The sequence below is a fragment of the Sceloporus undulatus genome, chromosome 1, assembly GCF_019175285.1.
Source record: "Sceloporus undulatus isolate JIND9_A2432 ecotype Alabama chromosome 1, SceUnd_v1.1, whole genome shotgun sequence".
NCBI lineage: Eukaryota > Metazoa > Chordata > Lepidosauria > Squamata > Phrynosomatidae > Sceloporus > Sceloporus undulatus.
In genome coordinates, this window is record NC_056522.1 from 207,763,062 (window position 1) to 207,780,586 (window position 17,525).

Consider the following 17,525-nt stretch of genomic DNA (forward strand, 5'->3'; position numbering starts at 1 on the left):
TATATTTTCTGAATCTACTTGCTTACTTTTGCCTTAGTTTTTGCTCTTTTTCTAGTCTCTCACTTTACCACTACCAACACCATCATCTGTATTCTTATTTTCTGTATCTTTTGCCATGATGTTAGCAGGAAAAGTCACAAAAGTCCTTTAATCTTCTCTTACACATTTGCTCCAGCCAATAAAGTCTTCACTAGGAAAGTATTACGGTACATCATGTAAACCTACATGACAGGCAGCTACTCCCTTCTCCGTAGCAGTCTCCTTTGCATGAGAAAGTGAATGGCACAATGAATCATAGAATCATAGAGTTGGAAGAGACCGCAAGGGCCATCCAGTCCAACCCCATGCCATACAGGAACTCTCAGTCAAAGCATCCCTGACAGATGGCCATCCAGCTTCTGCTTAAAGACCTCCAAGGAAGGAGACTCCACTACACTCCGAGGAAGGAGTGTGTTCCACTGTCGAACAGCCCTTACTGTCAGAAAGTTCCTCCTAATGTTGAGGTGGGATCTCTTTTCCTGTAGCTTGCATCCATTGCTCCAGGTCCTAGTCTCTGGGGCAGCAGAAAACAAGTCAGCTACCTCCTCAATATGATATCACTTCAAGTATTTAAACAGGGCTATCATATCTCCTCTTAACCTTCTCTTCTCCAAGCTAAACATCCCCACCTCCCTAAGTCGTTCCTCATAGGGCATGGTTTCCAGACCCGTGACCATTTTGGTCGCCCACCTTTGGACACGCTCCAGTTTTTCAACATCCTTTTTAAATTGTGGTGCCCAGAACTGGACGCAATATTCCAGGTGGGACCTGACCAGAGCAGAATAGAGTGACACTATTACTTCCCTTGACCTAGATACTATAATTCTATTGATGCAGCTTAAAATTTCTTTGGCCTTGTTAGCTGCCGCATCGCACTGTTGACTCATGTTCAACTTGTGGTCTACTTGGACTCCTAGATCCCTTTCACATGTAGTCTCGTTCAGCCAGATGTCCCCCATCCTATATCTGTGCATTTTATTTTTCCGCCCTAAGTGCAGTACCTTACATTTCTCCTTGTTGAAGTTCATTTTGTTAGCTGTGGCCCAACTTTCTAGTCTATTCAGGACATTTTGAATTTTGATCCTGTCCTCTGTGGTGTTAGCTACTCCTCCTAATTTGGTTTCATCTGCAAATTTGATAAGTATGCTCCCAATTCTGTCATCCAAGTTATTGATAAAGTTGTTGAATAGCACTGGGCCTAGAGCCCTGTGGGACCCCACAGGTCACTTCTCTCCAGGATGAAAAAGAGCCATTGTTGAGCACCCTTTGGGTTCGGCCAGTCAGCCAATTGCAAATCCATGTAACGGTTATGTTGTCTAGCCCACATTTCACTAGCTTGTTTGCAAGAATGTCATGGGGAACCTTGTCAAAAGCCTTACTGAAATCAAGATATACTATATCCACAGCATTCTCTTCATCTACCAAGCTGGTTAATTTATCAAAGAAAACTATCAGATTTGTCTGGCATGACTTCTTTCTCTGAAACCCATGTTGACTTTTTGTGATTATGGCATTGCTTTCTAGATGTTCACTGACTCTCTGTTTAATGATCTGCTCCAGAATCTTTCCTGGTATAGATGTCAGACTAACTGGACGATAATTGTTGGGATCCTCTTTTTTCCCCTTTTTGAAGATGGGGACAACATTTGCCCTCCTCCAGTCTGCTGGGACTTTCCCTGTTCTCCAGGAGTTTACTTACTATGAAGTCTCTTCTGGTCTGCTGTACAGGAGGCCTTTATCTCTATCTCTCTAGTGACTGCAGTCATCACTTACAGCCATCACTTTATGCAGTAGAGCTTTCTGCCCTTTGATGACTCTTTGTGTCATTGGGTGGGCAGTGGAGGTGGAGGGTCTACCTAGCACTCTACGTACATCTCTTCTCTGTTAAGAATTCCCCTGCCCCTTTGTCTTTGCATGGAGTTATAAATCCTAGTGTATTGTATACTAAAAATCCTACTTTGTGATCCTTGCCTTTCCTGGATCGGGCTAGGAGGTTCATGGTAAACTTAAATGGACCTTCACCATAAAATAACCAACATACCATTTTTTTTCCTCTAAGAAAACCAGTACGGTGTAGTACTTTATTGGACTAGAATAACAGAAGACTATGGTTTTCCCACTCCTATTCCCACTCAGCAATGGAAACCTACTGGGTGACCTTGGGCAAGTCACACTCTCTCAGCCTCAGAGAAGGGCAAGGGCAAACTCTTCTGAAAAGAAAACTCCATGATAAGGTTGCCATAAATTGGAAGTTACTTAAAGATACAACAACAACCATTTTCTCTCTCAGTAGCAATAGAGAATATCTGGAATACATCCTTGGAGCATCCCAGAGAATGCATGTTTTGTATCTAAAAAAATAATGAGATAGGTTATCTGTAATAATGAGTGTAACAATTTGAAGTTTCTTAATAAACATTACATACTTGTTTAGTCTGAAAAATTTAATATAACCAAAAACTGGGGTAGAGGGAATCTAGTGTGAGATCTAGTTAAACCCTACTGCTTCTATAGACTCTCCTTCTTCATGGTCTCTGTGAACCACACAAATGGGTTATTCTGCGCCTGTGCAAAATGCTGTGATCCTTCTTCCACATCTGCTCCAGAAATTTTTGGGAATGCACAGGAGATGGTACTTAGAAAATGACCTGAGAAGTTTCTGTACCATGCCTATTACTTGCTGATGCCTCATTTTTTTGATATATTTAAAATGTTTTATTTATTTAACCCAATGTAACTGGTAGTTCATAAGTTGTGGCTCACACTGCAGTTTCATGTGGTCCTGAAAGTACACAAATATTGAAAAACTGGGATCTAGTTATTAGGAGTAGACTGTTTGAAATTTCAATGATGTATGAAAGGGGTGGCTCGCTTTCAACCTTAACTTATCAAATTTAGCATAAGATAATTTTGCCTATTCAGAACTACTGTTGCAAGTGAAAATTGGGGGGGGGGACCTGTGGCTATATGTACAACCATATTCTTATTTTTTTAATTATTGAATTCAATAGATTTACAACAATAAACACGATAAAATAACATTAACATTTATAAGTATCAGGATGGTATGATCATAGTGTTTGAAACTGGTGACCAGTAATTCATGTAGTTTTGTCTCTCCAGTAAGTTTCTTGTGTGGCACACAAAGTTATTTAGTATGTACAACATTTTCACATGTCAAACTAAACAAATAATTTAGTTTGAGCATAACAACAGAGATTGATGCAAGATTAGTTTAAATTTGAAGTATTCCTACTTTATGGTAAATGCAAATAAAAAACATTTTTCCAGAAGGTGCATACCACTTGGAAAAATAATCTTATAGTAAGTCAGAAACCACTGTTGTCATTTAAGAAATGAGAGGGAGATCTAATGGGGAAAAGTGTTGACCTGATACCACTCTTTGTTCAGCTGTTGTGGACTTTTTACATGTGGTGCAATTGATGGCTGCAACTTATTGTGGCTAGAATTTATAAATAGCATGACAGTTGTCCAGAAATATACTAAAAACAGTATGACAAGCGTAGTTACATTAACCTAAATACAGTTCAAAGTTGACAGAAAGCAAAAACAGAACATAAAATCTTGATTGATAGTATTGTCACAATTTCTCTTTGGCAAAACAGATAGATCATATAGTTTTTACTATATGTTATTGAGTAAGAAATAAAACAAACCTATCTTAACCAAAGATTATATGATAGCTTTAGAGAATCGAGAGCCCATTTTTTTCTTAGTGACCTTGAAAGCCATAATACATCCAGAGGAAGTTGACATATGAGAAGATCGTGTCTATACTCTCTTTAGCTATATACTGTATCACCTTAATGAGATTCAGGGAACTAGTTCAGACAAACTGTAGCACTTTAATAGAAGTTTAATATACACTTTTTTGCTTTTTGCAATTAATTACATGGTAGAGTTATTTGTGTAACTTAAAAGCTGAACTGTAACAATTGTCACAATCCTGGTTTTTTGTGGGGGTTTTTGGGGCTATGTAGCTATGTTCTAGAAGATTTTCTTCCTGACGTTTCGCCAGCATCTGTGGCTGGCATCTTCAAGATGCTGGTGAAACGTCAGGAAGAAAATCTTCTAGAACATGGCCACATAGCCCGAAAAAAACATGGATGTCGGCCATGAAAGCCTTCAACTTCACATGTCACAATCCTGTTGAAGGACTTCATCAGCAGAAACAGTATTTGTTTAAAATCAATAGGTACAAAAGATGCTTGGTTCCCTTGGCCTAGTTTTTACTCTAAAAACTAGTACAGTAATTCCCACCACCACCACCACTAGTAGTGTACTTCTACAATTGTATTTTTTTCTTTTCCCCAGCCTAGTTTCAGCTACAAACAGATGTTGCAGTATACATAGGGGGGAAATAAATAAATGATAGAAATGAACTTTACTACATTTGATCTAAATATAAAAATCCATCACATAAAAAGACCAGAATCTGGTTTAAATGTATTTTTTCAACATTTTATCAGTATTTAGAATGATTATAAAATGATCATAGTTGAAAATTATCATCCATTTAATGCAATCTTTGTTTTCTAGGTATCTATGAAAAGAGTTTTAAATCATTTGTCAGAGATATAGAAGTGTTCTGGTATAGGCTGGGAGACATTATGTAGCTACAGAACTAAGATGGTTATGCATTCATAACTGCCTTAGTGAATTCCAGTCATACTAACAAAAGAAAAAACTTCAAAATTGGCCTTTGTGAAAACCTTTGAGGATTTTACACTTTAGAAATGCTGCATTTTTTTTAAATAAAGTCAGTAAATTAAATTAAGTAGACACTGATTTGCTTGTTTTTTCTTGATCAGGCTTTAGATGATGAGCCATTAACTACAGGGAAACAAAACCAGTGGCACAGTAGACCCATTTCTGAGTGGACAAACCAACAGGTATGCCATTGGCTAATGGGAATGAACATGGAGCAGTATATTGCAGAATTCACAGTCAAGAATATTGATGGACAACAGTTGATGCTGCTTGACAGTGATAAATTGAAGGTAAGTTTGATTCATACCAACAGTATTTACAGTGGGCCCTCGCCTTACACGGGGATCCGTTCCGGATCCGTCAGTGTAAGGCGAATTCCGCCTATGCTCAAGCCCCATTGTAAACAATGGGGCTCGTGCACGGCGGCGCACAGGGCACAACATGTGCGCGCCCATTCAATTGAATGGGACGTGCTGCCCCTTCCGCCCCCGTGCGCGCCCCGCGGCTTGAGCACGTATGCTCAAGCTGCGTAAGGCGCGCCTGCGTATGACGCGGGCACGGAGTATTATGGTTGGCAACACAGGCGCTTGCGGACACGCTATTCACGGATTTAAGCCTACGTGGCAAAGCCGCGCGGGGTAGCATGTCCCACTGGCGCCACCACACGTACAAGCCCCACTCACTTGAATGGGGCTCGAGCATAGGCGGAATTCGCCTTACACAGGGAGGTCCGGAACGGATCCCCGCATAAGGCAATATTCCACTGTATTCTCTACCTTTCTCTAGTATAAAACTAATACTCCAGAGAAACAATTCTTAGTACAAAAATATTTGAGTCTGTGCAGGGTATGGGCTGATAAACTGTATAACAGTCCTCAAGAAACAACTTAGGGATTGAGCAAGGTGGAATAAAACTAGAGAACTGATCCAGTGTCTGTTCTGCCATGACTGTACCATACATTTTGCTCCTTTCCCAAACAAAGAAAGTAGTAGGAGTGTCTATCAGTCTGTATTATCTTGCCCTTACACCTCTTTCACTTTTTGAAGAACTCCTTTGCAACCATGGGCCCTTGAAGGCAGCTACTTCCAGTGCAGAAAGTCTGAAAAGTCAAAAAACAGCAGAAACATTCTGAAAAAACAGAATTGATAAATTAGAATAAAATGTTGAAGGAAGAAAAATCACTCAAATTATAATGCCCAAAAGAGCATTAGAAGAATATCCTACCACTGCTTCTGCTGCTGCATGGGAGATAGAAAAGAACTCAGAGTGTAAACACTGGTATACAGTTAGCCCTCTGTTTTCACATGGGGGATCCGTTCCGGAACACACACACACACAACCTGCAAAAACGGAAGCTTGCTCATATTCAAGCCCCATAGGCACGCACACCATTGAAAACAATTGAGGCTGCCCCTCCGCGGATATTCAAGGTTGCAGATCTCAGATCCTCAAGTTAGGAGAGGCAACTGTACATAGTGTGAGTAGAGAAGAACAGGATACCTAACAAATGCTGTTAGTTCTATAAAGATACAATGTTGATCTGTGTGGGTGCAGAGTGACCTATATATATGAATCACTGAGACCATGAAGAACTTACATTATACATTAATTATTGCTGCCTCTTGCAGTTGTTGGTGTTTGCCTTGAGGCCATTTCCTACTAGAGTGAACCCATTGTGGGATTGATATACTTAGTTGTATTAGTAGGATTTAACACCCTGTTATCACCTCTGGATTCCCTCCATCCATTTTTGGTTACATTTAAAATTTCAGAATAAGAAAGTATCTAGTATTTACTAAGAAACTTCAGAATTATATACATTATTATAGAAATCATTCTTTGGAATGATACAAAAATGTATTTCAAATATTTTCTCTTTACAGAGAGAGAAAATGGTGGTGGTTGTGTCCCTTCCAAGTAAATTCCAAATTATGACAACCCTATCAAGGGGCTGTCTTAGCATGCTTTTGTCATTCTCTGAGGTTGAGAGAGTGTGTCTTGCCCAAGGTCACCCACTGGGTATTCATGGCTGATGGGATTCAAACCCAGGTTGCCAGAGTCATTGTCCAGCCCTCAAAACTACAACACATGCTGGGCTCTTACCTTGCATCGTACAGTACTAAGGCATAATCCCCACTGGCATTGATAGGGCTTCTTGGTTTAGGGTTGGACTGTAAAATAATTTTTCAAGTTGATTTCTTACACTTGACAGTACAGTCTTAGGAATGTCTATCCAGACATTCATTGTGGGCTACCCAAGTAGGTGGATATAGAATTGCAGCCTGATTTTTCTATTATGTAAAACAAATTCATTTTAAAAATTATATACTAGTAGAAGAAAGAGGAAGTTTTGAAAAGTATGGAATGTTCTCATGTTCAAAAATAACTCATAAGTCTTTCCAGTTTTATCCTATGTTGCCATCTGCTGATTAAAAAATATACTACACTTGCCTAACGATCTGATATAAGTTGAGTCTCCCTTATCTGGAATTCCAGAATCTAAAGTATTCCAAAATTGCCCACATGTCAGCTGAGATAGTGACACCTTTGTTTTCTGATGGTTCAATGTACACAAACTTTGTTTCATGCACAGAATTATTTAAAATTATGTGTATAAAGTTACCTTCAGGCTATGTGTATAAAGTGTATATGAATCATAGATGAATTTCATGTTTAGACTTGGATTCCATTTCCAAGATACCTCATTATATATATGCAAATATTCCAAAATTCAAAAAAATTCTGAAACGCTTTCTGGTCCCAAGCATTTTGGGTAAGGGAGACTGAACCTGTACTTTGTTATGCTAGAACATGTTTTTTGTTTTTCAACTGAGTTTGGTACAATCCCTTCCTCTTTGGAAATTGGGATCGTATGAGTGAACTCTCATTTTTACCTTTATAAATAGTCAAGTTGGGTTGTCTTAAAAGGTGGTGACTGCGCCTATTGCCAGAAAGAATTTGAATTCACATCTGTCCAGTGCAGGTCCAACAATTTTAGCTCCTACACTGTTACAGAATTTACTGGTGCATAAAATGAGTTCTCTGTCCTTGTGCCACAGTGTAAATGCAGGTCCCATCAGAGTTTTAACAACTTTGAATGTTAGGAAATGCAAGTCCAAACATTCAGTTGAATGCATATTTGGTTTTTTAGATCTCAGCCTAGAATGCTACAGTAAGAACATTTTTAAATGACAGATATTCAGAAGAGAGTGACTCCTAGCCAAAGATTTTAAATTTACTTCTGTTGTATCGAGACTAAGGCCTGAAACAGACCAGCCAAAGAGACCAGTATGAGGCTACGCTGGAACCATAGCAACCACATGCTCCTGATCCAGGTTGCTGCCACAGTCCTGAACTGGGTTGGAAGGAATGCATTGCATCCGCTCCTGCTTGGCCTGGTTCTTCCCAGATGACATGGGCTCGGCCCCGAACACGGCTGGAATCTATGTCATTTTGCCCATGTGTTTTGGGCCTTAGTCATACTTGTAGTAGATCAAGTGGATTTGATTGGATTTAAGTTTGGATCTGACTCATCAAAACTAGTTGAATTTATTTGAGGTGTGACCAGTTTGTTCATTGATTTCTACCAGTACAGTGATGAGCTGCTTAAAGTACAGTGGGCCCTCTGTATCCACAGACTTGCCATCCGTGGATTTAAGCATCTGCGGACAGCAAGCCCATGGGGGGGGGGGGGGGGGGAAAGAAGGAAGGGGGGGGGGGGGGAGGACTGAAGAAGCCATGGGGGGGGAGGAGGAAGGAGCAGGAAGAAGAGGTGGGAGCAGTGGTGTCTAGGGGGTTGTGGGCCACCTGCTGCCTGCAGTCGCTCCTTGGGGCCATGTAGGTGCTGCTCCAGGCCTCGTGAGGGTCTCTGGGCTTCATGGGGTCTCCAGGCGGGCAGGAAGTGACCGTTTCCATGGCTTGTGTGGCACTTCCCCCACACAGCCATTTCTCCGCCCAGGCAGGAGTTTTCCCGGCCCACATGGCACTTCTCCCGGCCAGCACAGCTGTTTCTCTGGCCCCAGAAGTTCCCCCTCCTCACACCAGTGTGGGATCCCCACTGGGTGGGAGGAAGCCATGGAGGAGGAGGGAGGAGGAGCAGGAGGAAGTGGCAGCAGAGGTTTCTTGCCACCAGCCGACAGGTGAAAGCAGAGAGGGAGGGAGGATGCATCAGGTGAAGTCCCATTGTCCCCACGCCACCATTGAGGACAATGGGACTTGAGCATCCACAGATTTTGGTATCTGTGGGGGGGGCGGGGGTCCTGAATGGATCCCCCACAAATGCTGAGGGCCCACTGTAATAGCAGATTCACTACATGTAAAATACCACGCGTTCATGCAGCGTAAACTTAACTATGAACCAGACCATATATAGAAAACATTTTCTTACAGTCCCAGGAATAAATGCAGCAGTCAATTTAACATTAATCTTTCCCCATAGTTGTGGTTTGTGGTTGAGGGAGTTCTCATGTTGGGGCCTTATGCTACTATAACTGGAGGTTGATGCTATAGGATCTACTTCTTACTGTGATGCAGTACCTTTTTGTAGGAAGTTTGCTTGGCAACATAAGAGCTGCTGCATGGTTCCATAGCAAAGTTCTGTCTTTTTACCACTGGCTGGCCATGGAGGTTGTGCCATGAAAGTTTCTTGTTAGTCATCTCTCTACTGCCTCCCAAGACCAAACTGTATCCAGGTATATAGACAGAACTTTACCCTTAGCAAGTTTTAGTTTTATAGAGGCCTTCATCAATGTGTTAAAGTAATAGTAATTCTAAACATTGGTCCATATTCTACATTGTCTAGTTAGTTACACATATGTAACTTAAGTAAGGTCCCCTGGCTCAACTCCAACCTACTTCACGAGGCATCAGCCATGTTGGGTAAAGGAGGTCTGTTCTTCTGGCAATTGGGACACTTGCAAATGACATTCTTTGTGGGGCTGAAAACACAATCCACAACACATGGGTTTATCCCTCATATCAACCAGGTCAGGCAGGATCTCAAAATTCCAAGACTTTGTAACTGTTGCCTCCAACCCTTTCTCCACAATTTTGTTTTCTAGCCTTGATAACTGATCCAACATTAGTCCACACTAGAACTATTTGTTTTTGATCATTCTTGGTAAGCATCAACCACTAATTTCCACCTCCATCCCACCCAAGAGTGAGGCTTTGAGAATGATTTGTGACAGGGATTCTGCTTCTGATGGGAGGGGTGGAAATATCATTCACCTGCACCCCAGTTGCCAGCAGGAGAGAACTCCTTTGCCAGATGCAGTTGATAACTAGAAAAGCAGGTTTGGAAGATAATTTACAATCCTGGCAACAGTGCCAAGATCACGACACTGTAGTGACAGTGAAAACAGAGGAGTTACACATGCATAACTTTCCATTAGCATCCATAACTGCAATACTGGATGCCAAGCATAAATATAAAGCAGCAGTATCTCATTTGACTTATGATATACTTGCAGAATGTCTTCTACTGATCATGTTCTTTAAAACACACACCCTCTCTTTTTAGCATATCCACATGTTTGCATTTCTTCTATATATTTACATTTTATAGATTGCAAAGCAGAATTAGTTTGAATGATTTTGTTGTGCTGATTTCTGGTTGCAGAAGTTCATACAGCTCACATATTTTGAAGTAAATGTTTCTGAGAAGTCACCTCCTAAAATAACAAGTGTTTGTTTTTTGCTAAACAAATTGCTACTTTTTTGTAATTTAATAAAATACAACTTTTCTTTTAAAGACGCTTGGAGTATGCAGTCAAAATGACCGATCAATAATAAAGAAGAAAATTAAAGATATTAAAAAAGCACAAGAAAAGCTGGAGAAACAGAAAGAAAAGTGTCACAAGAAGGAGAAGGAAGTTCGGAAAAGTGGCAGAGTAGTAGCCACTGTAGAATCAAGCTGCTAAAATGAGTTAATAGTATAAAGAACTGTGTCCTCCAATGCAGTTTCAAGGGCTAAAGTGGAGCTATGCCAGTATAATGCTTCATTTATTTTATCAGACTTTACTTCAGCTTCAAGAAGTGTAACAATTGTATATTACTGTATAATTATGAATGTAGGAGGGAGGAAACATGTTTTTCAGTATAGACTTTTTACCTCCAATTTCCATTCCTTCCCCATTTATATGATTCATTAAATGAAATATTTTCAATTTTTTATATTTAGAGCATTAACTTGTACTAATGGACAGTAAATTAATTTCCCCATAAGTAATGTGTATATATATGTGCCTGACTGTTCCAGCTCCCTGAAGTATCTATTGAAACTGGTATGTTCAGTTTCTGAACATTAGAATCTGAGAAATTACAATATAATGTTGGGTGGTATCTAGTATAAAGAGAAAATATCAGGTCACTGTGTTCTGTTGGAGATAGTTTGCTGCCACTAGTGTATAGAGAATAATTAAGTTTTTAAAAGTAATAGAAAATTAATTTAATCAAATGTAATGAAGTGTTTAAAATACTGTATTTTCCAGAGTTCATTTTAATTTCAAAACATATTGTAGTAATATAATTCTTGACTTGCCTCTTTTTATTTTCTAAGATAAGATAGCTCTATGTTTCTAAGCTGCCAGGTATGTTGGAACAGGATTTCAAAGTTTACCATTCAATTTTTATACACTTTTGTATGGAAATTTTATAGTTCAAGTAATGAATAAGATCGGACTGTAATACATACATTACACTTTCTTACTCGAGAGTTTTGAGGACCAAAATTATATTTTTGCTAATTTTAAAATGCTGTTGGTCTTCCAGGCTTAAAATAATACCATGATAGGCATAGTTGGAGAAAATGTTAATGAAGCACTGGGTTTCTGCATTGTACATAATTATTCTGTAGACACAAAAGTCTTCCTTTTCATGAGTAGCATTTGTTTTCTAAAATAGTGTAAAACACCATTGCCAACTGCTCTTGGAGTAACATCACTACATTAAAGTGACATTTCTGAAAAATGAAATAAATTTCATTAAAAAAGATACACTTTGTGTTTTTACTATGCTTATTATGTAAAATACGAGTTAATGGCATGCACTTTTGATAAAATGGTTTTGTAATAAAGGGTTAAAACAACTAATTGCAAAGACTAGTATTTCCAAATTAAAGATTTAAATTATTTATACAAAATGACTTAATTTGGATTCAACTAACCATGGGAAAGAAGTAAATATATTAGTATATCAGAAATTTATACAGTAACTTTTCCTGTGGTGTTGTGCCAAAACTGTGTCACAATGAAACACAGTAAATAAGAAAGATCAGTGCTGAAGTACCATATAACTTAGTGCAGTATAACAGAATGAGCAAACATCTCAATTTGGATGGAGGCCTGTTTTACACAGTTCTCTCCTAGGTCAGAAATGGACGTTCCATTATCAAGTTGCTTCTTGAATAGATGCCCTGGTGGCGCAGTGGTTAAATGCCTGTACTGCAGCCATTCACTCAAAACCACAAGGTTGCGAGTTCAAGGTGCTGCTGATTGTCAAGACCAATGCCCTATTACATTATTTTGGAAGAATCTAAAATATACTCATAATTCAGTTTCTGAAAAACCGAAATTTGCGCTGTTGAATGTTCAAGAAATTCAAAGTTGGGCGTTTCAGAAAGTTATGCTTCAACTAATAGTTACAAGAAGAGTTTCTGTTTTACTCTTCTTACAAGAGAAATGAACCCTATGTAGGTGTTTTGAATAAGGATTATACACATGGAGAGGGCAGTAACTATTAGTCATCACTTGTTTGTATGAAAAGTTTTCAGTCTGAAATGGACAGTCTCTTGTTTGCTGAAGGCTCATGGCATGAGTCACAACCCTAATTTTTCCAAGAACCTAATGTCTGTGGAGACTCATTCAGTGACAGAATGGAGCTAGCATGCTCCCTTCCTTACATGTTTAACTGCTATTTAGAACATTGGAATAGGGCTATACAGTACTTGAAAAGCTGGAGATACTGGTAACAATCTTCCTGCATGACAAAATGCCAAGAAATGACAAACATGACGATCCTTCTGATAATTCAGGTAATGTTAGAAAAAAAGATTACAGAACAGTCCTGGAGCTCATTTCTTGGCTTTTCTGTCACATATTCGGACATGTTGGAGGAAGCAAAATTCACTAACTTTGGGGGGCTAAAAGCAACCTATTCTGATGCTAGGCTAATAAAGCTAGTGACCTTTGGGTGGAATGAATGTGGTGGTGCAGTGGTTAAATGCCTGTACTTCAGCCAGTCACAAACTGCAAGGCTGCGAGATCAATACCAGCCAAGGGCTCAAGCTTGACTCAGGCTTGCATCCTTCTGAAGTCGCTAAAATGAGTACCCATGGTTGGGGGCAATTAGCTGACACATTGTACACCACTTAGGGAGTGCTTAAGTGCACTGATAAGCGGTATAGAAATGTACTTGCTATTGCTATACCTCAAATTCATGGACTAGAAGTGTAAGTATTTTAAACATGCATGCTCTCACCATTCCGATTTTATTTTTAAAATACCTGGTTTCTCTTAAGAACAAATTGTAGTTCCTAAAACAGTACTGATACTGTAAATATGCTACAATCCATCTTCCCACATATTCTCCAGGCTGCTGAGAGGTGGAACCCACACATCCTGCTTTCTCCCATTACCACCCAGAAACAAACAGAAAGTTGCAGGACGTCTTGAGCTATCTAATGAAAAAAACTGAATTGAGTCGCCCCATCTTAGTGCTCAGTTCTTTTTCTTGCCTGTGCCCAAAGCAGAGCTTTTTGCCTTTGCTCCTACTTTTTTTTTTCTTTGCTGGTGCTTTTTCAGATACTTGTTTATTCTCTTTCTTCCTCTTTTGTCTTCTGCTCCAAGTTTTTCTGCTTCACTTTTTCTGGTTACTGAAAAAAACCTCCTGTTTTTCCTTTTTTATCTCTTAATCCTTTCTGTCCCCCCTCCATCCCCCCCCCCTGCAATGGCTCCAGTGGGTGGGAAGAGTGATATGCCACTTGCAAAGAAGAAAAAGCCCACTCCAGACTGTTGCGTGTGCAACTCAAACTGCAGCAAAGTCAATTTTACAAAGGGCCCTTCTGCTGCTGAAGCAGTTGAAGTAGGCAGTGCTGGATGCATGCCATGGACCAGGCCATTCCTCATATGGCCATATTGGCACCCAAAGAAGAAGCGACATTAAGTACAGACAGTTTCAATGGAGGCTTTGGATGAAAGGATGTTAGTTGTTGTAGCTGCTTACAACTTGTCAGAGCTTGCCAGGGGACAGGATCACAGGTTGTCTTGCCTTTGCCCTGGAGGAGGGAATGTTTAATGAGGGGTTCTCAAACTATCTCCCTGTCCAGAGCCCCTGGTATGTGTGTCCCCCACCGCCTTGCTTGCCATTAATCCACTAGGTGGGCTTGTAATTGGTTGACCAGCTGAATCCAAAGAGTGCTCAGCAATGGCTCCTCTTCATCCTGGAGAGAAGTGACCAATAGGGTGCCATAGGGTTCTGTCGGGCTCAGTGCTATTCAGCATCTTTATCAACGACATGGATGAAAGAATAGAGACCATCCTTATCAAATTTTCAGCTGACACCAAATTAGGGGTAGCTAATACCCCAGAGAACAGGATCGAAATTCAAAATGACCTTAATCGATTAGAAAGCTTGGTCAAAACTAACAAAATGAACATCAACAGGGAGAAATGTAAGGGTCTGTACTTGGGGAGAAAAAAATGAAATGCACAGATATAAGATAGGGGACACCTGGCTTGACAACACTACATGTGAAGGGATGTAGGAGTCTTAGTAGACCACAAGTTGAACATGAATCAACAGTGTGATGAGGCAGCTAAAAAGGCCAATGCAATTCTAGGCTGCATCAACAGAAGTATAGTGTCTAGATCAAGAGAAGTAATAGTGCTACTCTATTCTGCTTTGGTCAGGCCCCACCTTGAATGCTGTGTCCTGTTCTGGGCACCACAATTCAAAAAAGGCAGTGAGAAACTGGAGAATGTCCAGAGGAGGGCGACCAAAATGATGATTGGTCTGATGCCTTATCAGAAGAGACTTAGGGAGCTATGATAACCTTGATTAAATATTTGAAGGGATGTCATATTGAGGATGGAGCAAGCTTGCTTTCTGCTGCTCCAGAGAATGGGACCCGGAACAATGGATGCAAGCTACAGAAAAAGAGTTTCCACCTCAACATTAGGAAGAGCTTCCTGACAGTAAGAGTTATTTAAAAGTGGAACGCATTCCCTCAGAGTGGTGGAGTCTTCTTCTTTGGAGGTCTTTGAACAGAGACTGGATGGCCACCTGTCGGGGGTGCTTTGATTGAGAGTTCTTGCCTGGCAGGGGGTTGGACTGGATGGCCCTTGCGGTCTCTTCCAACTCTATGATTCTATTAATTGGACCACTTTTTCTTATCCTTTTCACTGTAATGGGAGTGGTGATCCTGGCTACCATTTTGTCAGTAATTGTAGTGCCCACCATTTTGAATTGGGAGATTAGTGAGGCATCCCTTGGTATTCTGTTTTTCACTCCAATAAACAAAATTAGGCTTTGACAGTAGCACTTTCAGCCTTTTCTAATCAGTTGTCCCATCTACCTGCTATGGACAGCATGGCAACCAGCATCGCCACTCCCCTCCGTTGTCCCTTCCTCCTTCTGGGAATGCAGCTGTTTCAGTTATTTTTTGAGCAGTATGCCCCTCTCCCTGGAATTTTCCATATGAAAAGAATCTGGGGAAATCCATCCATGATCTGTTGGAGCACTTAAAACAACTGCTTGAATCCCAGGCTATGAAGCAGTCTGGCCACAAGAGGGCAGATGAGAGATGCAACAAAGGCCACAGTTCTGCTTCTCGGTTGCTGAAATGCCCTTTTGAAAAGCTTAGGCAGACCCAGTCCTCTGCATCCTGTTCTAGATCCCAGCTTTCCAGGAAACGTCTGAATGTTCCTACCCTCTGTTAAGAGGAAAGCCACCTCTCCATCCCATTCTTCTGAGGCCTCTGATAGTGGCTCAGATCTTAAATTCTTGATTTTAGAAGGGACTCCTCAGGACTCTGGGAGAAACCTTGTTTCTGATCATGAGGAAGGGGTGGTCAGATTCAGGGGGTGTTCCCACTCGCTTATACACTGGTTTACAAATCGAATCCAAGGTGTATCGTTCCCACTCAATCCTGAATTAACTCTAGAACAGTTCTAGATTAACCCTCTATCGTTCCCACTGCGATTTGAATCTGATTTGAATCGTAACATTTAACCCGGATTAGAAGCCTATAAACCGGCGTAAAAAATACTAGGGTCTACCCTAGTATTATCCCTTGATCCGAGATAGGAATTGCTGTATTTAAATGGGAACATTTCAGCGTCTGATTCGGGTTCCACAGGATGGGAGGAGCAGCGCTCAAGGGGCTGGCCTGGGGGTGTCACCCTCTTTGGTTTCTTTCTGCATTGCCAGCGCCATTTTCTTCCATTCACATAATAGCCTTTCCTCCGGTGGATTGCAACCTCCCCTCTGCTCCTCTTTCATAGACCGATGTGTGAGGAGAGCCATTGAACACCATTTTTAACTATTCTTTCTTTTTCACCTCTGCCTGAGCACCAGATGGGCTTTGGAGGACAGCCCAGAGATCATTGGGGCAGGCAAAGCGAATTTGGGGAACTGAGGCTCTTTCCAGAGGAACTATGGGATGGGTTTTGCAGGACATATCCCTGCTTCATGGCTCTCCAGACAGCCCTGGGAGCAATCTTCCCCAAAGATTCTCTCCCCATGGGACAGGCAAAGTGAATTTGGGGCTACCGAGGCTCTTTCCAGAGGAACTATGGGATGGTTGTGTTTGTTGTGTTTGTGAGACATTTATCCTCCTCTGCCAGAGAGTGCTGGTGCCATAATAAACTACCATTCCCAGGATTCCCTAGCACTGAGTTATGGCAGTTAATATGGGGAGACACAGAAGAGGACGAATAAGCGCCTCCTGATTGGCTCTTTTATAACGAATTGACAACTCTGTCCAGGGCACAGAGGGTTCTGTCTCTCTGGTATCCTTTGTTCAGCTCCTAGACCTAATGATCTCAGTGATACAAATAAGTGCCAGTGGCCTGATTTCACTCGACAACAGCAGTGGTTTTTGAAACCATACTAAGAATTCATCACCCATCACAAGCACTTACTATACTTCACCTTCCATCTCAGGTCAGGCTTTCCCTATCATGATGGTCCTATCAAGCCAATGTGCAGAAGGGATCTCTCTTCACTGAACCTTGCCTTGTTATGGTAACTTCAAAGGACAGTCTCATTGGATGAAGAGCCCATTGCCAAGAGAAGGTGGCCCAGAAATAAAGGTCACAGAATGGCTAGAGTAAGCTCTGTGTTCTCCTGGTCTAGAATAAGTTCTGTGTTCTCCTGATTGAGCCATCCTGAGACTCAACATTACCTTCTTGCTTGCGTTGGTGTCACCTTTCCATATCAACCTAGACATTGTTCTCCCAGCTTTCCTGTAGAACCCTGGCTGATGGTGACACTGTCATGACATATGAAGGACTTTGGCCTTTTATGTCAACAGGATTGTGACCTTTCACTCTTTGATTTACTCTTTGACCAAGAAAGGATAGCTAATTTTGTCACAATTTCTCACAGTGGCTGATGTTGGCTATCAATCTAGCGTTTGAACAGCTCAAATTTGTGTCCATTCCATGCAGGCTGTTGCTGCATCCTATGCTTTCCTGGCTAAGGACATCTGTAGGACATCTACCTAGTTGCAGCCCATGACCTTGATAACTCACTT

The 17,525-nt window shown here is 40.9% G+C and overlaps 2 protein-coding genes across 5 annotated transcripts in view; one reads left to right on the forward strand and one right to left on the reverse strand.

Annotated features, from left to right (window-relative positions):
- Positions 1 to 11,853, forward strand: part of LOC121928848 (neurabin-1-like) — a 69,984-nt gene extending 58,131 nt beyond the window's left edge. For all 4 annotated transcript variants that reach the window (XM_042464120.1, XM_042464137.1, XM_042464128.1 and 1 more), the window contains 2 exons: positions 4,872 to 5,060; positions 10,525 to 11,853. In XM_042464120.1, coding sequence (XP_042320054.1) covers positions 4,872 to 5,060; positions 10,525 to 10,692 — 357 coding nt within the window. In that variant the 3' untranslated portion in view covers positions 10,693 to 11,853. The remainder of the gene's footprint in view (positions 1 to 4,871; positions 5,061 to 10,524) is intronic.
- RAPGEF4 (Rap guanine nucleotide exchange factor 4) overlaps positions 1 to 17,525 on the reverse strand; it is a 372,660-nt gene that overhangs the window by 344,840 nt on the left and 10,295 nt on the right. The gene's annotated exons all lie outside the window — the stretch shown is intronic.